Consider the following 25,454-nt stretch of genomic DNA (forward strand, 5'->3'; position numbering starts at 1 on the left):
TTGACATATCGACTCGGCAAGGAACTCGAGGAATCCATCGCTTGCATCAGGGGCGGCCAACGTTACACCGTCTACACCAACAACCATCTGCAGGTGTACCGTAGACGGAAGTATCCGTAACTGCCCTGACTCTACATTCTCATAAACGCCCATAAGGTCGAGTTCAGGATGGAATTGGTCAGCAAGGAAGAGGTGAGAGGATACAAACAGCGACAGTCCGTCGGAAGGAACAGAGAGGACGAATTCGTCAAGATCCAAAGGGTCAGCCATGGCAGATAGGGGTGGGCCAGGTACCAGCAGTCTTTCTCTGCGTCGGCATCTGGGTGCAAGTCCAGGAGACAGTAGGGGGACTTTCGATATGCTTCAAAGTCAGGTTGGAAGCCAGTTTGAACTTAAAGTTACTTTTTTCTTCCTTTCCCTCGACTGTTGAGCGGGAAGGGCAGGCACGTTTCTACCCTTGGACAGCAGAGCAAGTTCATTCGGAGGGTGGGCCCATTCCGTTGCGACTTTCCCTTGCAAACATTCATCAAGATCTGGGGACAGAACCCCTTGAGCAACATCTAACATGTGCAAAAAAAGGTAATAGGATACTCGTGGTATTTCGAGAGTGTAGCGGGTATAGTCATTATTTAATTGATTATTGTGAGGCGTTGTTAAATCCGCGATGGCATATTTGGGTGTTGATACGTAGAAACACACTTTCTGTTGATATCAAGTGGATAACAGTGCAACTTTGGTCTCATGTCTCGAATAGATGATGTAGTCTGCAGTTCATTTGTTGAGTCTGGCAGACTTGGGGGTCTTTGCCCTTTTCTCATACCATCTCACTCCAACTCGCCGGTCTTGGCGCTTGAATTAGGAATACAATATGACATCCTGATCGTACAAAGCTACATACAGTCTCGTAACACCTCATTTCTTCGCCTTGCTCTTGGAGGCACCTGCCTTAGCTCTGCCCTTTTCCCTTTGCTGGCTTCACATCCTCGTCTTCATCGTCGTCGTCCTTTGCTGCTTTGGCAGCTTTCTTGGGGGCGCGCTTGGGCTTCGCCTTGGGTTGTTTGATATATTTGTCTTTCGTGATGTCACCCTCATCATCATTAGCTTCAGCTGGTTCGGCCGCGTCTCCTTCATCTTCCTCCTCAATAGCCTCTTCCAGGTCTGGTACGTCCTTGGCCACCTTCTTCGGTTCGGCTATACTACTGGCTTTCATGGAAGGGGACGGGATGCGATCTTTGATTGTACCTGCAATAGGAGTTAGTGCAAAATTCGTATAATTCCTTCAAGAAACGACTTACAATCGGGTGAACGCAGACTTGGCCTGTGTGTCAATGCTAACATCCTTTTCATCCTGAGGACCAACTCCGAGCTCCTTGATGGAATCGAAATCTTCTCGAGTGAGAAAGTAACTATCCATCAGGTCAATCACCTCATCAGCCGCCTCCTTTCCTTCGACTTGAAGGCGTTTGACAAGCTGTGTCCACAGGACAGGGAGGTATTGTTGTCGGACCTCGTTGGCATCTCCCAAAGATCTAAGACGCATGTGCGAATGAATCTCACGAGTATATCTGCCGAGCTTTCCGTACTGCTATTGTTTCCAAGCCACGAGGTAAATGTAGAGCCCATCAGTGACCCATCGACGAAGCTCGCAGGGCGCACTGTACTGAAAACGGCATGGGTGGGCATCAGACTCCAATGCTGCTGTGGCCCATGGATCATGCGGTCGACCAAGTCGCCGTCGCTGATGCTTTCGGCAGCCTTGTCCATGAGCTCTAAGGCTTTCAGATCCTGTTCTCGCTTGTGGCCGCCGCCTAACGCAGATGGCTTCGTCCGGAGGTAATTCTCCTGAATCATCAGATAGCTGAACTCGTGGTCGTTGAAGTAAAGCTGGATCTTATCATTAAGGGTAGATTTGCTTGCTGGTGAGAAGAGCCCCCTCCAAGCATCTTCTGGCAGATGTCCCAGGGTTTTAGGATGACAGATTTCTCCCAAGCCTTGGACATGTCTTTGCTCTGGTCGAAGTCCATGGAAGTTTGATCCAGCTTGATAGTAGACATCATGTTGATGATCTGTCGAATATCCCTGTTACTGCCTTCAATGAGTGCGTCAAGGACTTGCGGAGTCAACTTCAAGCCTTCTCGGTGGCTGACGGTCATCATCCGCGACCGAATCTGTTCAATCGTAGGTCTACGGAACGGGATATCGAGGGCAACGAAGTCGAATGGTTTCATCTTGGGCAGTCTTCGCTCATTGCAGATCAGAATCATCGGAACTTCGGTCTTTTTGCAGAATTTGGCGAGAGCACCGACACCACCACGGTCACCTGCCGACATACCATCGACCTCATCCATGACCAACACGATATTCTTCTTTTGTTTGTCGACCTTCTTGCCATCGCCGGCGAAATACCCTGATAGCGAAGTGTTGTTCATGACCTCGCTGACTCCTGACTCGACGAGCTTCTTACTTCTGGTGTCACTTGCGTTCTGTTCCAGAACATCGAAGCCTTCAAGCTTGGCTGCAAGGTGGGCTGCAGTGGTTTTGCCGATGCCCGGGGGGCCAGGACAGAATCACAGCTCGATATCCTCCCAGGCCATCTGCGCCTCGCTTCTGGAAGTCGTACTTGCGTGACTTGGCCCAATCCCTCAGCCACTTCTGAATCTTTTCGACGGCTGCTTTGTTTCCGCAGATGTGATTAGGCTGTGTCGGCGCATACTTGGAAGTCCAGAGCTGAGCGGTTGGGGCAGCTCCTGTAGGAGCTGGGCCCGTCATACCACGAGCAGCGGCCAGTTTGCGGGCCTTCTCTGCCTCGAGCTTACGCGCCTTCTCCTCACGTTCCATCTCGGCCGCTTGTGCCTTGATCTTTTCTTCCTCTTTCTGACGCTTCTCTCGCACCTTTTCTGCACCCTTTCCCGTGCCACCACCAGCTGGCAAGCGACGGATCAACTCGAAAAGGCCATTTTCATCAATCGTCTTGATGCCGTTAGCCTTGATCTTGGCAAGCTTGCTTGGTCCTGCGTCGGCACCGAGCACGACGTAGCTGGTCTTGCTGCTTGGTTGGCCTGTCACCTTGCCGCCGTAGCGCTTCACTAGAACCTGAGCTTCCTCGCGAGCAATGCCAGTCAATTGGCCAGTGAAAACGAAAGTCAACCCGGTGAGGCAATCTTCTTCGCCCTCGGGCACATCGTCAGTGGGATTAGGGGGAGGACCAGAATTACCGGCACCTGCTTGAGCTTTTCTCCAATCAAATTTGACATTCGGGTCCTTTGGAGGTGACGGTGGCCTGACGGTAGGGATATCATCCAGGATGGCTTGTATGTTAGTGTCTTCGGCCTCGACTTCCTTCTTAGCTCTAGGCGCTCTCGGTTTCTTCGGGGCTGGCTTCTTCTTTGAAACAGGCTCTTCGTCTTCCTCGTCGGATTCTGCTTCGGGCGTCTTTCTCTTCTTGCTAGTGGTGGCTGCCTTTGTAGACTTAGTGACGAGAGGCTTGTCATCTTCGTCGTCTGCTTCGCGCTTGGTACGGGATGCAAGTCGTTTCGATTTAGGAAGGAACTCTTCCTCGCTCTCTTCCTCCACATAGTCGTCGTTCTTCCTCTTGTTACGGCTCTTGACATCAGCTGCGAAGATGTCATCTCCACCCTCACCGTCATCGTCGTCCATGAAGGCGTCCTCATCGTCATCCATGTCGTATCGTTTGAGGGTTGCACCGCGTGTCTTTTTGGCTGGTGCAGGCTCCTCCTTGGCGCTCACAGCCGGCTTCTTGTTCCTTGGGCTCGCCCGAACCTCTATTTTCTTCTCGGGGGCGGATTTTGTCTCGGCCTTGGCGGCAGGCTTGGGTTTGGCCTTGCTGGAGGCAAAGTACTCGCTTGCTGTTGTCTCAGTCCCCTTAACTTCCTTCTCGCTATAACCATATTAGATATGCTTTTTCGCGGGAAAATAGGTGCTTGGGGACTCACGCTGCCTTATTCTTCGGCGTAGATCGAGTGACGGGCTTCTTAGGTCTGTTGCACACAAATTAGCTTTGGCATAATGCGTAGGGCCAGTTGAGCAGGCTTACTCTGGGACCACTTCATCGTCACTGTCTTCCTCGACCACCTTGCGGGCCTCTGTGAGACAGGTTAGAAATAAGTCCTCATTGCGACTTCTGCAAACTCACTGCCTCGTCGTTTCGAGGTATCCTCCTCGGCCTTCTTTGGGGCAGGTTTTGCGGCAGGCTTCGGAGCAGCCGCCCTTGGGGCCGAAGAAAGAGCGAATGTCAGACATTCTCGCCTGTCTTCCGAGATTTGGTGTGGTGCTGTTCTTGCGATGACAGAGAAAAGAAACAAATCGAGGTTGTGCAGACCAAGTGGTCTCAGCAAGAATTCTTGACGCTGAAGTAAAGTATCTCTAAGAGACGCGCTTCACACGTGCATGACGCGCTATTGCCAGGCGGCTTAAAGTACATAGGCAGCACAGGCTCTAGCGGCGTATCTGCCCTCGGCCCCATGCAAGGTTCAAAGTGGGTCAGGATGAGCCGAATAGGTACATCGGTACTTTGTGGCAATCGGAGGTTCAATTGAGGTTCAACGTCGACCTAGCTCAAAATTTCTAGGAATTGCGACCACGAACAAACCAATCTGGACCTTCTACCGTCAGCCCACGACGCAGATCCCGCCAAGATGAGGCCCAACAACCCCTTGAGCCTCGCAGGCGCATTGAAGTGCCTTACGATATCGGCTCCTTCCACAGCCAGGCCCTCGCTGGGCCCGGCCGTCGCCCTGACAATGCGTCCCAAACCCAGCGCAAGACCCCCAACAATGTCAGGCTGTTCTCCGTCACGGCCTCCCGAGCCGGCACTTGGCTCGAGCCAAGCATCAAGCGGACGAAGAAGATGATGAAGGGGCGGGCCCGCGTGGCCACGGGTGGATCTACGAAGGGAACCACGGTTGCTTGGGGCGATTATGGATTGCGCATGGTCGACCACCAACGGAGGATAAGCGCGAAGAATCTGAAGATTGCCGAGGATACGATCAAAATGCGCTTGCGTGGGAGAAGTACCGTCTATATAAGAGAGTGTGCTGCAACATTGGTGTTTTCACAAGCGGTAACGAGGTATGTCTCCCCCAGTAGGGCGTGAAGGGGGAGAGGGGGGTGCGGACTGTTTTGCTAACTGCTGCGGTAGATGCGTATGGGTAAAGGAAAGGGTGCATTCGACCATTGGGCTGCGAGAGTGGCAGTCAACCAGATTGTCTTGGAGCTGAAGGGAATGCTCCACGAGCAGGTTGCAAGAGACGCTTTCAGATTGGCAGGTAACAAGCTCCCTGGTAAGAAATGTGCACGTATTGATGCAGATGTATCAAGCTAACTTGTTCTCCAAGGTCAATGGGAGTTTGTTAAGAAGGGCGAGCCGCCTGTGGTTGGCATCACCAAGCTGGACGGAGTTACTTTGGAGGAATTGAAGAGACCACGGAGAAAGGTGGCAGCAGAAACGATCATGCCTGTGACCCCAGCTGACCCAGCCAAGGCTGCTCAGCAGCCACTTGACAACCCTTGAGCAGAAGGGCGTGTATATGTATTAAATTCAGCACAAATACAGAGCGGAAGCTCATGTCCTCGGCACGCAATTTCATGATTCAGTCAGATCCTTTAACTACCCACGACGAGTCCTTTGTAGGGTTCTGCACAGGTACTGTCTTGGCAGGGTACTGTTGCATGTTTTGATTCAGCAGTGGTGGCAAATGTTGCTGGGTGTCGAGATGTGTTGAAGGTGCAAGATGTGTGGGGGAGAAATACACGTAGAGTTCGTGGCACATCTCAACGACGACTTGCTACAAGAGATGGGTTCAATGCGAACTTCATGTGCCAAGTTCCTACCCAGGACTTGGCTTCAAGGGCCCGCACTCACCTATTCGTTTACAAACCTAGGTAGCGGTCAGTGGTTGGCAGCGCTCAATAAGCTGCTGTGTCTTTTCCCCTAGAGTCGCCCCGTACAACCATCCATCGTCAACCACATCGGCGCTCCGGAGTTTCTTCCTTCTGTTTTTTTTCCCTGATCAGAAATCGACGACACAGGATTGCTTTTCGGCTTCAACAAGGCTTAGAAGTCCGCCAAAACCAAAGCTTCGCAGATCGTCCTCGGACAGCAGACGAAATCTATCTGCTCTCATTCTCGATTATTGTTTTGGCTTTTGCAACATTTGTTGGGTGTAGGTCAACGGGATTCCGCATCTGCTTCTTGCCCACCGCGTACAGGCGGACAGTCTGCAACTCTTCCTGCTGTTCTGATTATTTTTCTTGTTCGGCTACATACCTGCCCTCGCCGGGCTCATCGATCACTGTCGATCGCTAAAGGGGGGCCAAGCTTGCTGTTCGAATAGAACAAAAGAAATCCAACTAATAGAGATGGCGACACAAACACATATTGGCGCTGCTTCAAGTCCTATTGCACGCCACATTCTCCAAGGTACGTCCCTCGTCTTGTCCTGTGTGGAGCTGTTCGCGATCTTCAGGAAGTCCTCCAGGGTTCTATTTATTTTGGCCCTTGGCTGGAAGAGCATTTATCTACCTGCCCATCAAAATAGGATCAGTTTCCAAGAGAACGAGACTGACGTATTGCCCAGATGTGTCTCGAAAAACAATCCCCGGCTGTTCCGCTGCCGAACACGAACATGACGGGGGCCGTCCTCTCCTGATATCCAACACGATGCTCCAGGCCTACAATAAGATGCGAGGCCCAGCAGCGAAGGACTCCCAGGAAGACCCCCTCTTCGAATGGATCCACCTTTGCGAGGACATCAGCTCCAGGGACGGCAATCAGGCCCCGTCTCGCAGCAAGCGAGATATCCTCCAGTAAGTCAAAACCATCCACCTCATTGTCAAGTCCCCCTTCCCCGCCTACTGACATGAACACGCCGCAAAACAGCATGCTCCGTAAAGTCGACGAGACGCTCTCTGAGGGCAACGCGGCCGGCGACTCCCCCCGCGAGGCCGTCTTCGAGATTAACCGCCCCGAGCAGGCCGACCACCACATCCGCGCGCCGCCGCGGCACGACTTCTCAACCCATCTCCTGACCGCCTGCTGCGCTGACTTCGAGTTCGACAGCGAAGACAGCGACGACGAGGAGTCCTCGGTCCCCCACGGCCGCATCTCCCCTGCACTTTCCTTGCTTGGTCCAAAGGTTGCCAGCGCTGGAGCGGAGACGAGATCAAAGTGCCTATCGACCAGGTATGTATTGAATGAGCTGACTGCTATTTTCATCTTGTTCTTCTCCGTGGGCAACAACGACATTGCCGTATGAGCTTTCGAGGCAAGGACAAACACACCTTCTCGCGCAGACTGGCTGACCGGTGATTGGCTCCCCTTCTCCCCACAGAACCAACCGCGGCGCCGTCCCCGACCCCCGAAGTGGTCGACACGCCCCCCATGCCGCCGCGGCCCTTCCGCTACCACGGCTGGGGCGTCGAGCCGCAGGTCGACGCGTCCACGGGCTACGACCTGTCGCCCTACTACGCCGTGCCCACGAGCCCATCCCTGCTGTACGTGGCCGAGGGCGTCGACGCCGTCCGCAGCCAGGACCCGACCGCCTTCGAGGGCGGTACTCGCGCATGGACCCCCTGGCCGGCAAGTCGCTGCGCAAGCTCATGTTCTACCACCGCCCCAACGCGCCGAGTGGTGGTGGTACGCCCAATGCTAGTCCTACGATTGCCGATGCCGGAGTCGATGAGTATGGCCAGGTGAGTAATAGTAGCAGCAACCCCCAAACCCAGTGTTGCGCCGCGCCCCCCCGACCCCTTTTTTCTTTTCTTTTTCCCGTCCAGCCCCAACAGGTTGCGAAAGGGAAAAGGATCAATAGACTTGTTATCGTTGAATTTGGATAACCCGTCTAACCGTTATGCATAGTCCGAGATAGAGGCAATCCTAAACTCGCCGAGCGCGCGACCTCCTCACACCCAATATTCGGGCCTCCCCACTACACCATCCCACTTGGACCACCACCTCAGCCAGGCCTACGCCGTCATCGCGGTCAACGAGGCGCAAGCCGAGTGCATCACCCCGCTACTACGCCACCAGACCGCGCAGATCCGGAATCTGCAGGAGGAGCGGGAGCACCTCTCGGCGGCCGTGGGCATAGTCCAGAGCCGACGTCGTCGTCGTCGGCAGCATCAGGAAGAAGCAGCACAGAGGCAGCAGCAGCAGCAGCGAAGTCCGGAGGCGGAACAGAGGGAGAAACGCATCCGCCAGCATGTCGCGGCGCACCTCGAGGACGTACAGTTCCAGTACGTCCGGGCCGCGGACACGCTGGGGCACGAGCGCATGCGCAAGGAGGCCAACGACGCCGCCATCGCGAGGCTGGAGAGGGACATCGCTGAGCTCTGCCACAAGGCCGGCCTGGGCAGCCCGGCCGAGGTGTACGATGAGCTGACGGGGAGCAGTCCCGATAGCGCCAACGACGCTGCTGAGGAATATCCGGCTACCGGGCACCAGCAAAACACCGTCGACAACAGCAAGGACCATCATGGGAACGACCAGGAAGGAGGAGGCCATGCTGGTGGTGGTGACAGAAACAATACCGAAGGCAATATCTTTCCTCCCCTGTCACCACTGCTAATATCTACGACTCGTGCCTACCGTCAGCCAATCATAACCACCGTCACGCCTCGCAACAAATCCGCCCAGACACCGCGCCAGCATCCTTCACCTTCACCTTCACCACTCATCAAAGCCGGCGCTCTTTCTCCTTCACACCATCATCACCAGCACCCCTCTCATCACTGGGTCGGTGAGCTTGAAGATGACCCGCTGCCACGCCTGAAGTCACAATACCTCGAGATGATGACACCAAAAAACGGAAACGACAAACGCCCCGACATCATCGGCTATAGCCATCATCATGCCATCTTCGACAACAATAGTTTGAATATATACAATAATGGCTATGATACGGATGTATCTCCAACAGAGTATAGCCTCTCCGGGAAAGGCGGCGAGTACCACCCAGCCTCTACGATGCCTATGCCGAATGGGAAGAAGAGTATCATAATGACGCCGAATATCAGGCCACCGAGAAGATTCTGGAGAAGACCGAGGCATACATTGAGCGGTTGCAGCAGCACTAGGGATGCGTTCGAAGTTATGGTCTATTCCCCCTGTCTCGCTTGATCAAGTCAACCAACATTGGAGCAGGCGTATGTCTCTTTGGAATTTGATAGAGGGGAACTAGACACATGTTTGGGTTGAATCATCGATTGTCTTGTACACCTTCTTCTTGCGGGAAGCAAGAGGGAATATTAATTCTGTGGGAATAGGACAGAAGAGCTCTCTGGTGGCCGGTTTCTATGCTGGGTCATGCTGGGTTAAGACATCAAGGTTGACCTGGAGTTGCTTGACCTCTGTTTCTTTGGTCCTGCTGTGAAGAGCGACGGATAAACAGACAATTGGGTCATGTGGAAAATTGTACAAGTTTCGCGTAGCAGAACAAGATGGACGGTTAATATGTATTATATGTAGTGTAAATACACGAATACACAACCTTGAGATATCGAGTACAGGTTGTATATAACAAACACTAAGGACCTGTATACCTATCCACCGATCGATAGACGGGCGTGTTATCCAAATCTCGCTGGCAGAAGCTGTCCAGTCACAGCATCGCTTTTCCGGGTTAACCAAATATATATGGTGTGTGCGTGTCTCCAATAACACCTACCTACAGAGTATCGTATGCTAGTCCATCTATCCCTGGCTAATTCAGCAGTTATTTTTTCCCTTTTGCCCCTTCACCCCACGCATATCATCAAACAGCGAGGCCTTCCTCGGCCTCGTCCCGTTCTAATCTTTCGAGTCCGTCGCAAACGGCGCCGTACACTTTCAGGGGTACCGCAACCTCGAAACTCTCGCACTCTAGATTCTCCGCCGCTACGAGGACTAGGCCACCACGATCATCTTTTGCGATTTCTTCCAATAGGGGATGGGGTCCCTGTGCCCGTCGTTCACCCTCGGCATCCTCAACCGATGAGGGCACGACAAACTCGATTCGGATCTTCCACTCCAAGCTTAGGCCACTGGTAACGAACTCCGGGGTGGCGTTTATGGGTATCGTGGGACTGAAGACGATGCGCCGGGCAAACAGGGTGGCCTCGCTTGCGCTACCGAAGGTCTTCCTGGTCACACGATGAACACTGGCCTCACTGCGGATCGCCAAACTGGGATCGATACGCTCTGATGTCTCGAGAACCGCATGGATAGCATAACACGGGGTCTCGGCGCCTGTGAAATCGATGGCCATGTTGACCGACTCGCCTAGTCTGTAGGCAGGCCGCGCCAACATGACCACAGCCACCCGTTGGCCATTGCGCGCAATTTCAAAGCGGTTATTGCTTTGCCCACTTTCAGAGGCGAGGTTTGATCGCATAATGGCCAGGTCAATGGCTTCTTTTGCGGTTGACGCCTCCTCAAACACAGAAGGACGTCTAGAGGATGGCCCACCGGCTGTCGGAGAAAGCAAGCCCATGCCGTTCCGAGGTTGGTCCAGAAGTTCATTCACATAACCAAGAAAACCATGCATGGTCGAGTTTGGTCGCGGCGCCTTTTCGCTTTTGGGGAATTCAAAGCCATTGGCCATCTTGTCCAGCAACCGCGATTTGCCCGCGTCTCGGAGGAGGATATAGGGCGACATCAAGTCGTGGCCGAGTATTTCACCGTGGCTATTGACGCTACCGAGAACACGGAAAGGTATCTCGACGGATTTGACTTGCTGCTCCCTGGTGCCACCTGGCCGTTGAGTGCCTATTACCACAGAGTACGAGATTTTGATGGCCTTGCCGCGGTGCGTGGGGGGCAAACCCTTTGGTAACTTGAAGGTGTACTCATACGTTCTGCTCTCACCAGGGGCTAGGTTCAAGTCAACAAAAAGTATTGTCTGCGGTGTTGAAAGTAGTGGTACGGACTTGGAGCCGGCTGCTCCGCGCATATCCTTTATGCTGCTGAGTTCACCTGCGCCAAGTAGCTCGCCAATCGAGCTACCCCATGAGCCCCAACCAAAACTCTTGAGTAAACCGCTGTCTCTCTTTGGAGTGTCGATGCCAATGACGCCACCGCCTTGGCCACCCAATACTGCCTTCCGTTTCACCTGTTCGAAGGGTGCAAGCTCGATCAGCGAGCCGTCAAGCGTGAAAGAGCCCTGAACTTGCGCATATCCCATCATGAGCGCCTCGGGCAGTTTCGCTGGGCCCAACATGGACATATTCGAACTCCGTCGGAAATGAGGCGGCCGCGCACCGTTTCGAAGAGGTTGCGTGACGTATTCAGACGCCAGTGTCTCGCTGGAGTTGTTGCTCAGGGAGTAGAACTCGCCACTACTCCTAGGTGTGCCGCCTGCTATACTCGTCGTGGATAGTATGCGTGCTGCTGGGGCTGCCGAGTTCTCCGTGATGATGGGGATCGAGTCCCTCGAACGAACGGGAAGAGTCACGGACGTTCCTGCCGTAGATACAGGCGTGAAATTGTATTCCTCCTCTTGTGTACCAGGTGATGTTTCCCTGGGCCAGATAGTGGTGAGCTGATCATTGGAAACTTGAACTCCGGCATCTGGCCTGGTCCGCGTCTAGGCGACTGTTGTCCTAGCGTCGGTGTATTCGGCGATGTCGAAGACCTCCCCATAGCTTGCCTCGTGGGCGAAAACGGTTGGGTATTAAACAACGGAGAAGGTTGTGAGCTAGTAAATGGCCGAGGGGGCAACATGGCTGACTGCGACCCGTTCATGAGCGGCCCTCCTCGTGGTGATATTTGCAGACTGGCGGACCGGCCATGTCCGCGCCCCGGCCTTTGCGCTGAGGCTTTGACGCCATTGGTCTGTGATTGCTCTTCGGCAGTCGCATTCGACCCTATGGACACGATAGACAGCGAGCGCTTATGGGCGTGCCCCGGTTGAGTCGTCGGCGGTGGTTGCGGAGGGATCCACTGTGTGGTGGCATTTCTGGAGCGGGCACTGCTGGCTGGGACATTCAGGGAAAGGGTTGATCGATGCCCTCTGCCCCGATTGGCGGCGGGAGGGGCCAGGCCAATGCTGTTGGAACTGGGCTTTCGAGGGGTGCCCAGCAGGGGAGAAGGCTGTCGGGATCGATCGAGTGGGGTGTTGTGCGAAGTTTGGATGGGCCTGGCGACGTTCTTGAAGGTGATATTGCACTTGATGTCCTCGCCAGCGAAAACGGTCTGGTCGTTCCAGTGTATGAAGACGCGGATATTGCTCGAGCTGTCTGGCGACATGATGTAATAGCTGTCCTACTATGCTCGGTGTAAGTGCGTAGTAGGGATGGATGGGCTGGGGATTGGGACTCCCGTGGAGGTAGACGCTGGTGATCATGGACGTGACTTCCTCATATTAATCGGACCTGGAGGTGCCGAAGATTCCCTTGTTGAAGCATTGACGGGAGAGTCAGTCAGAGTCGGGTCCGAGATGGAAAGAGAGCCTGCGGTTGCTCAAGCTAGAAGTGATTCAATCAACCCATCAATGGCAGATGCGCGTTGCGTCGCTTGGCTGGGACCGGGCTGGGGAGCAGGGATGGCCATTGAGCGCCCGAGACCAACTGTGGAGTTAGGCCCGATTTATTCTTACTGGACTCGCTTAGTGGCCTGCTACCCCAGTTCGGGCCTTGTATCCGTATCTGACAGTTCTCTCAGGGCGGTGGACTTTCCAACAGTCACAGTCACCCATAGACACCAGATGCCTCAAGTCAGTCAGTGTGTAGATTCATTTATGGTGTATAAGTAAGCTTCACCGCAAAAGGCATATTGATTGCAGATAAAACAAAGCAACTGACTCCTAGTCTAGGTAACGTAGCTGTGCCATGCTATGATGTACGGCACGCCTTGATGGATAACAACTCCAACTCCTCAGCCCCCGTGGTATCATGTGGTCGGTTTTTGGAACCGTGATAAGAATCCCCTGAAAAATATCCTAAACAAAAGGCCTACAACGCCATTTCCCATGCCTGCTCTCCAGAGACTTTTATCCTGCCTCGAGACCAAAGGAGGTATCCTGTACGCCAAACTACTGCTTGCGCTGCTGCAAAGCCCCCTGGCCGTCTATCAATCCCGGTCTCGCTCGTAAAAGATCCCCCAAGAACAATGAGATTTTGGTTGCCAGAATGCACATATGAAAATGAATGTTTCCGGCATCACGTCGAGTCACTAGCTGACGTAGAACCGGTGCCCGAGGATGCCGGTCGTTTGTTGGACGAGTAGGAATCCCTCCGCTCTAACGATGGATGGTTGCTCAATCCCAGTTTCTCATCCAGCATGGCTATTAGCCGTGCTGAGTATTGCTCGAGGATGCCCTCTAGCATTGCATCGCTCATTGATTTACTCTGCTTAGCTCTATCTCCCAGAGCAAGCGAGGTAAGACGTAATTCCTGATCCAACTCGGCAAGCAAGTCTGTGGCCACCGTGTCCGAGCCACCAAGCTTCTTCCGATATGTCCGCAACGTCCGGACGGCCTGCTCGGTCGCCATGTTGAGGGAACCGAACCCTTGGACACCTGTAGAGGAGCTCTTACTTTTGGCGGCCCCATTCAATGCAGGCAGGGATGGGCGTCTAACCACCGAACGCACCTTGGGACTAACAGGCGGGCTCCCTGACCGGCTGTCAGCTGAAGGTCTCCTACTTGGAGTATATTCAGCAGCGGCCGACGGAGGACTGGACTGTGGCGCTTGTGGCGTCCTGGTCGAAGCAGACGACGCCATATTGTATTGAGACCGTTTTTTGGTCACCGTTCGCGGAGGCGAACGTCTACCAGCAGCGGATGGTGGTCGCTGAAACTCGGCAAGCTCGGCTTTGGAGAGAACACGTCTCAGTGGTGGTCGGGCTGCCGAAAACGAATCCTTCATAGGTGATGGATCACGACTGCCTGACCCAAACACCTGTTCTGGAAGATCCAACCCCCAAATCATGATGGTTCCATCTGACCCGGCACTGATGACCTTCCTTCCGCCGTCAACATCCTCTAGCAAAGCTACTCCGTTGATCGACTCGGTATGACCCCATTCGCGGTCTACAAAGGTTCCTGTCTGGCCGTCGTATATCCTGATCGATTTATCCGTATTCGAGAGACCCAGGAGGAAAGCCGCTTCCTGCTCCGTTGCCCCGCGATGGACGAGTGAGTCGAGAACGACCGAATCGCCACCCGCACCATCACTGCATTTGAATACGTGGGAAAGCTTGCCAGATTCCATATCGTAAATGCATACCGTTCGATCGAGGAGGGATACGAAAAGCGATTTGCCTCCTGAACCCACCGCTATAGAAGCCGGAGACGCTTTGAGGGAAAGTGATCTCGAGGTAATCGCTGCCCTCACGTCCGGATCTTCCTCCTTCGATACCAGGTCGTAAATATGAAGCGAGCGGTCTAATGCACAAGTTATGATCTTGTCGTGAGAAGGTATAAGTACTTCAACGACCTTCGCAGCAAATTCAAGAGTCTGGAAGAGCTCAAACTCTCCACTGGTGGCTTTATGGAAGAGCTGTGCTGTGCGGTCCCGCGCACACGAAGCAATCAGAAAGTTGGCCTCGTCCTCGTAGGTGGCAATAGATTGGCAATTCGAAGTATGCGCCTTCGTTTCGAATACGCACTTTTTTGTGGCCAACTCGATGACCTTCAGCACACCAAGCTTGTCTCCAGTCACCAAGAACTTGGCGCCTTTCGTTGCTTTGACGGTCATCAGCTGATTCCCCGGATCACACTCGTTCTCAGAATGTGCGTCCTCAGGCATCACTTGGACTGATACTTTCTTATTTCCTTCCAAGTCCCAAAGAATTATATCTCCCGACTCTGACCATGTGTAGAAGGCTGCTTCTACCTCATTGGGCTGGGAAAGCACGTCGACTCCGAGAATAGCGTCACCTTGGCCTGGGATCTGCATGCGAGTGATGGTGGTATCTGGCTGACCTGGGATATATGAGACATTCCAGATATCTATTGAACGCTTTGAGTCGAGCGTCACAAGGTTGTCCTTGATGAAGCCCATAGCCGAAAGTCCTGTAGGCGAGTGGGACGTCTTCAGGATGCAGTTCATGCTGGATTGCAAGAATAGCTCCAAGTCGAGCGTGACAAAGTTGCCCGCCTTCCCCCCAATATAGGCAACTTGGTCCCTAACCGTAACACAAGTGGCAACAAACCCTATCTCTCAGACTTTTGCTAGTTTCATCTGCTTAGCGGTATCGTCGAACAGGCAGATTTCTCCGGTTTCGGTGCAGACAATGGCGCGCGTCTCATCAATAGCCGCTGCGCAAGAGAAAGTAGCTTCCAACAGTCCGCCCAGAAGGATGTTTCTGCCGGGCAACGACTTGGTAGACTGTGAAGATGAAGGTGAACTGACCTCGCCTGGGAATCGCTGCTTCGCAGGAGAGGCAGATGACACCGATGCGCCATCTTCGACCCGCCAGACTTTCACGTGCCGGACCCCCAAAGTGATCAGGTTGTTTCCCATCCAAATCATGCCTCTGATGTAGGAGGTGCATCTGTTTTGCTGAAACAGCTTAGCAGCTCCGGTCTTCGGGTCAATGCGCCACAAGTAGAGGAACCCATCGTTCGCAGCACCCAAAGAGGCCAAGTATTTCGAGTCGGGGGGACCAAGCCACGGCGTTCACGCCATACATATGCTCACTTATAGAGACAAGAGGCGTATCTGGAGAACTATCCTCGAGGCTAAAGATAAGAACTCGCGGAGCATAGCCCGTCTCACCAACCGCCAGGAACCTCCCTTCGCGACTGAGGGCCAAACATGTCGCGGCCTTGATGCGCTCTCTGCTTGTCCATGTCTTTGACGATGCCGAGTCTGACCAGTCCGCAGCACCAAACGAAGAATCCCTCTGCGGTATCGGAAGTCTATTTCTGCTATCATTGGCTTTCGGGGTAGTTGTATTAGGATTAGATGGCGAGTAAGGTAAGGCGGGTGTGTTGTATACGGGAACCGCAGTTGGGCGAGCCCTGAAGAAGCGCTGGGTGTAGTCTTGGCTCCCAATGTCGGCCACCACTACGGCCCCTCCAGCGATGTAGGCAAAGGACGACTGCGCAGTATCGAAGCCGGTAGGATATGTGCAAGTGGTGCCGACCACCCTCTTTAAAGACAGGCGGGTCTCTGGTGGAGAAGGGCGACCACGACGGGGGATCTTGGGGGTCGCGGCAGAAAAGGCGAATTGGAGGGCGTTAATCGGAGTCGATTCGTCGGAGTGGAGGACATCTTCTCGCCATAGAAGAACCCAGCAATGCTTTAGAATATGAAGAAAGGCGTGAGAAAACTGCAGTAGGCCCAATCGATGCTGAGAATGGGTAAGTTATAGGAGGCACAACGATTACCCAAGGCATTGAGTGGCTGGGCGTCGTTGTTGTTAAATCAACCGGCATACGGACAGGCAGGTCGAGGCAGCCGCGGGAGAGGGAGAGAGGTGGCAGAGAGTTTGGAATGCCCGGAATGAACAGACTCAATCGAAATGTCTGATCGCAGTCAAGGAAGGCAGAAGGCAGAAGGCAGGCAAAGGTACAAGAGTCTGTTAAAACGCTTTCGTCCTGTTAATCGGCAGCTGCGTCGGGTGTTCTTTTGTTCTTACTCACAATGACGCGAAGGAGAAATTCTTTAGGTCAAAGAAGTCTTTATCTTAAGGTAGTATTAGTCGGGCATGTATAGAATATGGATATTCGACCCCCCCCTCCAGTGGGACTAAAGCGGTCTGGAGTTACCGTTTGCTGCAGGCAATTGACAGCGGGCATCGGCTCCCTGGATCAAACACGGCCTCACGAAGCGAGAGAAGGAGGCTGAAAATAGAATCTAGGTTAAGGGGAGAGACCCGAAAGAGAGTGAGGGTTGGGAAGTGACCTGACTGTCACGCACTCACTCCCACGCACGAGATTCATAATGCTACCCTGGATGCTGTGCACACCACGAATTCTTCCTGGGCCACCATTAGGTTAATATAATAATGTGCAGCAGTGACGGTAGAGCAAGCGACCAACACAGCTTAGCTTTGCTTTCCGTCAAGCCCATCCCAGCAGCTGTAAGCTTAATGGCACCAGGGGGGTTATCACCTGATTGGGAAGCTGATTGGGTATGACAGACGCCCTGATCAGATTGAGGGCCGTGGTTTGGGAAATCTTTACCTTTTGCAGTGTGACGGCTCTTCCTAAACCGTCCATCACAATCCTTGCCCGACTGCATGTTCCTGGTTGGGGGCGTCATCACAAAGACACAATCATTCCCCCAGAAGATCCCCCAGTAGGGACATTGACAAAGGACCGGACTAACCAAAACAGGCCAGCCTTATCCAATTTGATAGTCGCCAACAGATGCAATAACGACCACAAAATCGAGTTATTACGCGTGTATCGTTTCTTCGAGCTCTATGTACTTAGAATTGTTCCATTCGAGTATTATACAAGCGTTGGCAACATTTGACAGGTGTACCACGTATGTACATTAGCTCTTGATGCTTAGATCTAGGTTAGCTATTAGTCTAGAGTCTTGCCAACAAAGACACTCCTAATCCCCTAACCCCCCCCCCCCCGGCTGTCAGATTTTCAGTCAACCTTGACCAGTGTTGGAACCGTCAAACCCCTTTCGTGCACATCCGCCCCGTCCTCAGACATCCTTTCAACAGCATCCTCCCTAGCTGCGCACAGTACGCATGCCGTAGTAGTTACGATACGTAATTCATGCGATGGAACTTGAGCTCCTGATACACAATCCGGTAGCCGGCCGGCCGCCGAAATGCATTGGGCATTGTATCTGTATACTTGGTTGACACAGACCAGGCACTACCTGCCACTGTCTGCATGAGCGGCACTGAGCGAAAAAGAGGAATTTGGAAATAATGAGCTACAAGGGTCCCTTGAAATAGCGCTCAATAGTCCATCTAACTTAATGCGGGCTGGTAGGTTGGCGGGTGGCGGGTGTAGTAGACTTCAAGACTCCGGACTGGCCAATCTCACCACCAAAACAGCCAACCTCCAACCAGTCGTCAACGGATAGGTAGCAATAAGATGAAATAGAGTTATTACATACATATGCGTTAATATGAGTGGCTACATGCTTGGTTATGTCATTGGAGTATTATGCGAGTGTGAGCGGCATATCAAACTGTTGAGGTATGGCATCTGGTGCTACGGAATAATTCTTGTAGATCCTCCAAGGCACTTTCTGGGGTATCCATCAATGTGCGAGCAATGGGAAAAGCTATGATATGCACACATACGCCTTTGGGCCTGTTCGAGATCCCACCATGGTATCCGAAAGACCCCGAGGAGCTGCACAATCAATGCGCCAATAGTGAAACCCGTACGTTGCGGGAACAGGCCATGCGTGCCACGCCCGAGCGAGGCTGTAAGCCCTGTCCGGAGCGCACTTCGGCTTCGTTGCAGCATCCCTGACTGAGTGTGTACCTGCATCGGATCTCCCCCGAAGATTTGCAGACCATGGGCCACGAACTCTTCCTTCTTCCTTACCGGGCTCGGTGGCTGGAAGGATTATAACGTCAGCCTCATCGGGTCTACGTGTAGTGCCTACCTACATATGCAACTTATTTTACGGATGGAAAGTGAGGCTGAACCTGGCTTCGACACCATCGAACCATAACAGCTTTCATATATCCAACAACTGCGCGAAAAAGTTGCGTCAAATAGATGCACCATCGAGCGCCGGAGCCCCCGTGGAGAGTGTTGTCTGAATATAGATGTATCATAAACATGGCATGCCTTGCTATACATTCGTGGTAGGTTTGGTGGTGTAGTTTACAGTATAATGGTACATCTTACAAGTTTCATATGCATTCATCTCCAACTGAGACGGCCACAGATTATATCAAGTTGCCGCCGAGTTTCCGCTGCGTACTCTCTTTCTCCTCCTTGGCCTCGGCTCTCTCTCACTTGGGAACATAGGGATATTCAGTCCGAGGGCCCCTCTTCACGTTCCATTTTGGATCACGGGTAACGCCCTCCTCCCTCCACCTCTTGGGCGGCTTCATGCCAAGTTCGGCCATTTGAGACCAGATATTCTTGCCGCGATTGAACCAGCGCTCCTGACGCCGCTCCTCTTGCTTGGTCGTCGGCGTCCATTTGGCTCTCAGTATACGCCGGATGACTTCGGGAGACACTCTGAACTTGGCCGCCAGTACCGGAGTGGTGTATTCTGTGGGAAACTGTTTATGCAGCGCCTTGATACCCTCAAGCGCATCGGGCGACAGCCGTTTTCGCGGAGCCCATCCTTCTGGGAACTTCTCTTTGAGTGCCTCTTTCTGTACCCGCCAAGCCTCCTTTTTCTTTGGTGGTCTGTCGTCGGGCTCACGTTCCGCCCCGTGGTCCTTTTGCCGGATGCCAATGTGCTTTGTTTGGTATTGTCTTTCCAAGGGTGCTCTCGATCTCGACCTAGGCGAGTCTGTTTTGTAGGGTCTCTCCACGGGTGCTCTCGATCTCGACCTAGGCGAGTCTGATCGATTTCTTCCAGTCGTGGAACCACGGTCCGAGGCGACAGACAGGCGCTCAGTCTCTGCGGAGAGAGTATCTATTGTGTCCTGCGAAAGCTCGAAAACAGCGCCGCCATTTTGGGCATTGCCAAGTTCAACAACGGGAACTTCGGGGTCCGCATACGAGACGGAGCGGGCTCCGTAGCCGTTGGAAGAGCTGGGTAAGTCTTGATCCTGTAGGTGTTGGGGGGCCAAGGTGCCGAGGAACGTGGTGTGGTGGTTTTCTAGGATAGCAAGCTGCCGAGGCAGTCCTGAAGGACCTCGCGAGACCATCCTGGCGGGAAGCGGCCAATGAAGAGTTATTGAGACGATATGTGACTGCAGGTAGTTGGAGCGGAGTTAGGCTCTGGACAAATATGCGCAATGATGCGGAGCGACAGGAGCAAAGCATTTCGATTTGGAACAATGCAACCACGAAGCGGCGTAGAAGCTGTTTCGGTAATTGAAGAGTGAAGACTGATCAGCTTCAACAAGATACTAAAACGAAGTTTTGGAAATCAGATGCAAAACGAAACATCGAGTGGCTTATGCGCCAGTCGCAAAGTAAAAAAAAAACAATTTGTGGCTCGGTATGGATGGCCCGTGCAGAGAGCCACTATGTTCTACTGTGGTACGGAGCAGTACCTACAATGCTTCGTCCTCCAACTATATATCGCCAACGGATATTGCCACCCCAGTCTCATCCCGTCTCGGCTCCAACTAGCAAGAGACTCCAACCTTCAGCACGGTGATGCTATGGCAGAAGCATATCCATCGCGCCCGTCGCAGCTGCAAGATCTAGACCGTTGAACAGATGGTCGCCATGGACTCTGTTCGACTCGCATATGGGAAATAGTCCACTGGTTCCCGGGAAATTTCAAACGACCAGTACCTGAGCGCACCCATGATTCATGGAGTAGTTTGGGAATATGGTGTGAACCCCACACGCCCACTGCTCCTCATTCTCTGACGTCGGGGGGCAATGGTGCCTCGGTATGCTCAGGATCTCGTCCTGCATCTCGGTTTGCGAAGTGCTTTCCTATTTCAGCATTCCAAGATGATCACTACTACCCACGACACATTGCGCCACCAACGACAGCGGTTGTGACCAGCAGTAGATTGTCGTTTTCACCTGTATCCGTGAACAGTTGGACCTCGCTCTAACCTCGATATCTGTAATATCAGGTGGTATAACATACATGATTTCTCTTTTCAGCAAGTGGCTGGCACCTTGCTTTTCTCCTTCTTCTCGACATATATCCTTCGTTCTGTTGATACCCCCTTGTAATCCATTGCCAAGTACTGCAATACGTTAACCCGCCGTCAAGATGGGTATATTCACCAGGGATCCGAGTGTGAGAACTGTGTACGGCCACACCTTTCAGTGGACGGACCAGCATACTCCCGCCGAGGACTTCCATTCCTAATCTATACGTACGACAAACTTGGGGCAGATGCCCTGGACAGTCTAGACGAGATTGTGCCGCCCGTGTCCCTGAGTTTCGCTCGGAAAGATATCGAGGAAACCTACGAGCCTAAGGAAACCGAACCCAAGGAGAATAAGAGACACCGAGATCTCTTTAAGCTAGTCAAGGAGCACGCAAACAGGGATGAGAAACTTCAGAAACTATGGTCAGAAGTTAACACTGTACCCGAATGGGTTGACTGGGACCAGATAGAAAGGGGTCAGAATGTGTTCTGGCGGTACGGCGGGCCTTGTGTCACAACCGTAGGTTGTTTCTTGCACTGGTTCCTAAGAGAAAAGGAGAAAACACTAACATTGTTATTTACCAGTTGATGTTTCTCTCGTTGCTTGGCGGTATGGGCGCAAGAAGGCCGGTCGAGACCCTTACCCGCACCGGCGGCTTCGGCGCCAACGTGGTGAACCGCCGGCTCCTCGAGACCACCCAGCACACGCTCGGCGTCCACGACGGCCTCGAGGCGATCCAGCCCGGGGGCCACGGCTGGGAGTCCTCGGTGCGGGTGCGGCTCCTGCACGCGTCGGTGCGCAAGCGCATCGTGCAGCTGGCGCGCGCGGACCCGGCCTACTACGACGTCGCGGCGCACGGCGTGCCCGTCAACGACCTCGACTGCATCGGCACCATGAACATCTTCTCGGCCACGGTCCTCTGGCTCGGGCTGCCGCGGCAGGGGATCCGCCCCCGCCCGGGCGAGGTCGCCGACTACCTCGCGCTCTGGCGCTGGGTCTCGTACCTCATGGGCACGCCGCACGACTGGCTCGCGGCCCCGGCCTCAGCCAAGGCCATGATGGAGTCGCTGCTCGTCAGCGAGATCGCGCCCTCGCCCAAGTCGGGCGTCCTCGCCAACAACATCATCACCGGCTTCGAGGGGCTCGGTCCCACCTACGCCTCGCGCGGTTTCATGAACGCCGAGACCTACTGGCTCAACGGCCGCCAGCTCGCCGGCGAGCTGAACATCCCCCGCCCGAGCCTCTACCACACCGCGCTCGTCGCGGGCAGTGCCTCTTCTTCATGATCTCGGGCTACCTCTGCCGGAGCATCCCCGCGCTCGATGCGCGGCATATCAAAGTAAGTTGATGGCTTTTTTTTTCGCTGTTTCAGATCGCTTCCCCAGAAACAAATGTGTCATCTTCCCACAGGATGTCGTGATATGCATTTACCCATCCATTATGCCGGGGTTTTCTATATTTGGATGACCTGGGGTAGCTCGAAACATCCAGAGCGGGCTGTGGCGGTCGAATTCTCCCATCCCTTTCCCCACCTTTCCTGACAAGTTCCGCAACAAACATGACGCATCTGGGCGATCTTGGTATCAGGCGACTCCTATCAAAGTTTTCTAGAGAGTTCCAGAGAGTCTTCATGCTAACCAGCTCAAACTTTCCCAACAACATTAGCTTGCCCGCCGTGGCCTCTACGAGCTCCTCGTGCGCAACAAGTCCAAGGGCGGCCTGGGCTACAAGTCCAAGTTCGCCTTCAAGTGGATCCCCGACCTCGTGAACGTCGAGACGCCGCAGGGCGCGCCCATCCCCGGCCGGCCCAAGACGTCGGGCGCGCTGCGGCACGCCGGGGTCGAGCGCACGGCGCTGCTCACGCTCTTGTTCGTGGGCGCCTTGCTCGGCTCCGCCGTATGGCTTGCGATCCGGGCTGCTGTGGGGACAGATATACTCGCCAGAGGCTTGGGGCACGTCCGACATATTTCTTATGCTTAGGTACTCGCCTACTTGAATAAGGGGTTAGGTACAGGGTAGGTTGTTCTTGGTTGCGCAGTTTGAACATGCCTTCGCCTTGATGTTTCCAACTTCAAGCAAGACGAAGCAGGGGTAGCGAGTAAGCGGTTTGGCCGTAGGTGTTTGTTTTGAACATGTACACGAACACATAGTTTCTACTTGATTATCTTTATTGAGAGCAGATCAAGCTCAGGAGCCAATCAAATCCATTGGTTTGAATAATATCCTTCAGTCGCAACGGGTTCACTGGCAATGAGCAAGAATTGGACTGTTGAACTGATTGTAATTTGGCCAGATGCTTTTCTCTAGTCTATTATGTGCTGTCTGTTTTCCTATGTGAATGTTGCGTACTAGAGCTTCGCTTCGCTTCCTATCCACTGCTGAGGCATAATTGCTTTCCCTGTACCGCCCGAGACACGGCGCCAGTTGCAGCAATAATGTACAGATTCTGTTGCCAATGCGAAATGTCAAACACCTGTTAACCAAACCGTGTAACTCCTGACCTGCGCTGCCTGAGCCTCCCCTAACGCCTTTGATATCCCATTCACGGGAGAAAAAGAAGTAACGATCCGTAGCCACCCAAATAAACCCTCGCTGCTTTACTCCATAAGCTCCACAGGCGGCCGAGAAGTATGTGCCATGCTAGTTTTTGTGTTCGAAATAGGACTTGGACTGCCGAGTTCGATAGGGGAGTAATCGTCCGTCATATCGTCCACGGCGATGGAGGGAAGGGTAGGGCTGTTGCCAGTGCTCTCCTTGGGCTGGAAGATGAGCGTGCTGCTACGGCTGCGTGTCGTGGCGGAGTTGCCATCTGTCGGCGAGATGGGAGACGCCATGGCGGCATCAGGAGCGCGGTGGTGCAGCTTGGCCAGGGCAGCGGCCAGGTCGTCGGCGTGGACAAGCTTATTGGGGGCATCCTCGAGCGTCTGCTCCCAGCCGTGCGGCGGGGACGGGGGAGGGCTGATGAAGAAAAGCTTGCCCGCATCGGGCAGCGCCAGGTGCTTGTCCTGGTCTAGGTTCAACGGCGTGTGCTGGCCGAAGTAGACGCGGCAGCGCTGGCCCATAATGGCCTCGCCATCCCACACCTGTCGCACCTTGATGGCCGACTCTTCGTCGAAGAAGGAAACCACAATACGGCGGAAGGACTTCAGCGGCGCCCAGGTGTATACCGGCGCCGTGGCGGAGATGAGTTCGCGGATGATCTGTAGGTTGTCTGGGCGGAAGATCTCAAGATCGCCAAGGTTGGTGAGTAGGAGTGTGTTTGTCGGCGGTGTGGGCTGCGTCAGCGGTGGTAAACTGGACAGGTCGAGCTTGAGGGAAGACGCTCTCCTCATCCGAGAGGATGCAGGCCGCCGCGATGGCAGAGAAGTTGGTGATCCAGACATGATTGTGGGTTGGTTGTTTCGTTTGGTGGCGAAAGAGGGAAGTTCTTCAAGCCAGTTTCTGTTCTGACTTGACGAAGTTGGATGTAGGTTCCAAGTGCTCGCCTTAAGGTTGCAAGTAACGATCCTAGGTTTAACCCAACAAGAAGATATGATTGTAGTATGTGTGTGTGTGTGTTTGTGTGTTGTTGTCTGTGGTAGAAGTTGGGAAGAAGACGTGAAAGGGAAGCGGACAGAATCGCAAATATGTACTCGTGATGGTGGCTGCGTACGAAACGGACATGGAAAGTGGTTGACCAGCCCGGTGGAACCCCCAGTCAGTTCTGGAACCTGGCCAGCGGTACTTGTGCAGGCGGGTAGGGATCACCGGCCAGTGACTATGGGGACCCACAGATGTAGGCGCTGCAAATCACCCTCGACAGTGCTTAACGCTTCTGGGCACACCACCTAACGCCTAAAGCAAAACCCACTGGATGCTGGGGCTTGGAGATGTGCTTGGGCCCCCCCCTGGAGAAGCCTTCCGCGGCTAAAAGGAACGAAGCGCATTCCAACAGTGCCCGTTATCTCACCCAAGCACTGCAAAAGCACCTAAATGATGGCATGGATGCATCTTCGAAGGCAAAATGATGGGAAGATATTAGGTATCTTCCTAGGTGACTAGAGGGAGGCTGAGTCCTGTTGCTGTGCGCACGTATCGAGCCAAATTGCAATCAACAACATATTTCCAATACTACGTCTGTTATTGGGTATGTTATGAGGTTGTACGTTAATTACCGGCCATGGTCACTCAGAGTTTCAAATCATAAGTGTCAATGTCAAAATCTCTTGGGCTTGCAACTTTGTCCAGGGTCGATCGGTTTGCATGCTGGCGTTCGGGCTTCCTGTTTGCACGGCAGCCCGCTTTGTCCGGGCCAATAAATGAGACTCTTCCGATCATGCCGTGGGGGAAGGGGGAGGAGGGGGGAATGAAGCAATCCGCATAGTCAGCAGCTGGGTTGGCCGTCTCCCGTGTCTATACCCGCATGCCTGCATGATCAGCATGAAAATATACCTTTCCCATGTGCTGCTCCGCCAAGGTTGGCCCGAAGATCGTCTTCGACTTGAAGATAGATAGTCGGACTGACCCAATCATTTGACAGCCTCCAGATGTCCGGGGCTACGATGTCCGGCCCCAACTGCCGCCAGTCTGAAAATCAAAAAAGCCTCCTCCCAAAATCCTCCGTCCAAGTCATGGAGTCCATGACTCCAGTCAGCATGTCACGGCTCTCTTGACTTCCGTTACGTCTGACAGTGTGTTCTCGTATTTGTTCTGTTTGCCAGACGGATCTTGCCACCGAGAGGCGCAGTTCTTTCTCCCCTTCCGTATTTCATGGTTTACAAGGTGAGTACTCCGTATGCGCGT

The 25,454-nt window shown here is 53.6% G+C and overlaps 8 protein-coding genes across 8 annotated transcripts; 3 read left to right on the forward strand and 5 right to left on the reverse strand.

Moving 5' to 3' along the window:
* Positions 1–946: 946 nt before the first annotated feature.
* PG994_002011 (ATPase family associated with various cellular activities (AAA) domain-containing protein) lies at positions 947–4,260 on the reverse strand (the record flags this gene model as incomplete). Its single annotated transcript, XM_066853420.1, has 8 exons — positions 947–1,242; positions 1,357–1,507; positions 1,558–1,890; positions 1,977–2,510; positions 2,572–3,898; positions 3,954–3,998; positions 4,055–4,103; positions 4,185–4,260. 8 exons carry the CDS (start codon positions 4,258–4,260, stop codon positions 947–949), a joined length of 2,811 nt encoding a protein of 936 aa, XP_066721561.1.
* Positions 4,261–4,655: 395 nt separating this feature from the next.
* On the forward strand, positions 4,656–5,530 carry PG994_002012 (mitochondrial 54S ribosomal protein uL16m; the record flags this gene model as incomplete). The annotated part of the gene is made up of 4 exons (XM_066853421.1): positions 4,656–4,696; positions 4,726–4,951; positions 5,159–5,300; positions 5,355–5,530. The coding sequence occupies 4 exons, from the start codon at positions 4,656–4,658 to the stop codon at positions 5,528–5,530; spliced, it is 585 nt and encodes a 194-aa protein (XP_066721562.1).
* Positions 5,531–6,378: 848 nt separating this feature from the next.
* PG994_002013 (uncharacterized protein) lies at positions 6,379–9,093 on the forward strand (the record flags this gene model as incomplete). The annotated part of the gene is made up of 6 exons (XM_066853422.1): positions 6,379–6,439; positions 6,597–6,825; positions 6,899–7,201; positions 7,350–7,710; positions 7,877–8,937; positions 8,976–9,093. The coding sequence occupies 6 exons, from the start codon at positions 6,379–6,381 to the stop codon at positions 9,091–9,093; spliced, it is 2,133 nt and encodes a 710-aa protein (XP_066721563.1).
* A 677-nt stretch (positions 9,094–9,770) lies between these two features.
* On the reverse strand, positions 9,771–12,241 carry PG994_002014 (uncharacterized protein; the record flags this gene model as incomplete). The annotated part of the gene is made up of 2 exons (XM_066853423.1): positions 9,771–11,568; positions 11,724–12,241. 2 exons carry the CDS (start codon positions 12,239–12,241, stop codon positions 9,771–9,773), a joined length of 2,316 nt encoding a protein of 771 aa, XP_066721564.1.
* A 911-nt stretch (positions 12,242–13,152) lies between these two features.
* PG994_002015 (WD domain-containing protein) lies at positions 13,153–15,468 on the reverse strand (the record flags this gene model as incomplete). Its single annotated transcript, XM_066853424.1, has 2 exons — positions 13,153–15,093; positions 15,163–15,468. The coding sequence occupies 2 exons, from the start codon at positions 15,466–15,468 to the stop codon at positions 13,153–13,155; spliced, it is 2,247 nt and encodes a 748-aa protein (XP_066721565.1).
* A 3,415-nt stretch (positions 15,469–18,883) lies between these two features.
* PG994_002016 (Required for respiratory growth protein 9 mitochondrial) lies at positions 18,884–19,756 on the reverse strand (the record flags this gene model as incomplete). The annotated part of the gene is made up of 1 exon (XM_066853425.1): positions 18,884–19,756. One exon carries the CDS (start codon positions 19,754–19,756, stop codon positions 18,884–18,886), a length of 873 nt encoding a protein of 290 aa, XP_066721566.1.
* A 1,034-nt stretch (positions 19,757–20,790) lies between these two features.
* PG994_002017 (uncharacterized protein) lies at positions 20,791–22,652 on the forward strand (the record flags this gene model as incomplete). The annotated part of the gene is given in 5 exon segments (XM_066853426.1): positions 20,791–20,794; positions 20,917–21,191; positions 21,257–21,931; positions 21,943–22,011; positions 22,338–22,652. 5 exon segments carry the CDS (start codon positions 20,791–20,793, stop codon positions 22,650–22,652), a joined length of 1,338 nt encoding a protein of 445 aa, XP_066721567.1.
* Positions 22,653–23,269: 617 nt separating this feature from the next.
* Positions 23,270–24,055, reverse strand: PG994_002018 (uncharacterized protein; the record flags this gene model as incomplete). Its single annotated transcript, XM_066853427.1, has 1 exon — positions 23,270–24,055. The coding sequence occupies one exon, from the start codon at positions 24,053–24,055 to the stop codon at positions 23,270–23,272; it is 786 nt and encodes a 261-aa protein (XP_066721568.1).
* Positions 24,056–25,454: the final 1,399 nt, after the last annotated feature.

This window comes from Apiospora phragmitis (assembly GCF_038363925.1).
Source record: "Apiospora phragmitis strain CBS 135458 chromosome Unknown utg000002l:1.0-5516284.0:1.0-5523493.0, whole genome shotgun sequence".
NCBI lineage: Eukaryota > Fungi > Ascomycota > Sordariomycetes > Amphisphaeriales > Apiosporaceae > Apiospora > Apiospora phragmitis.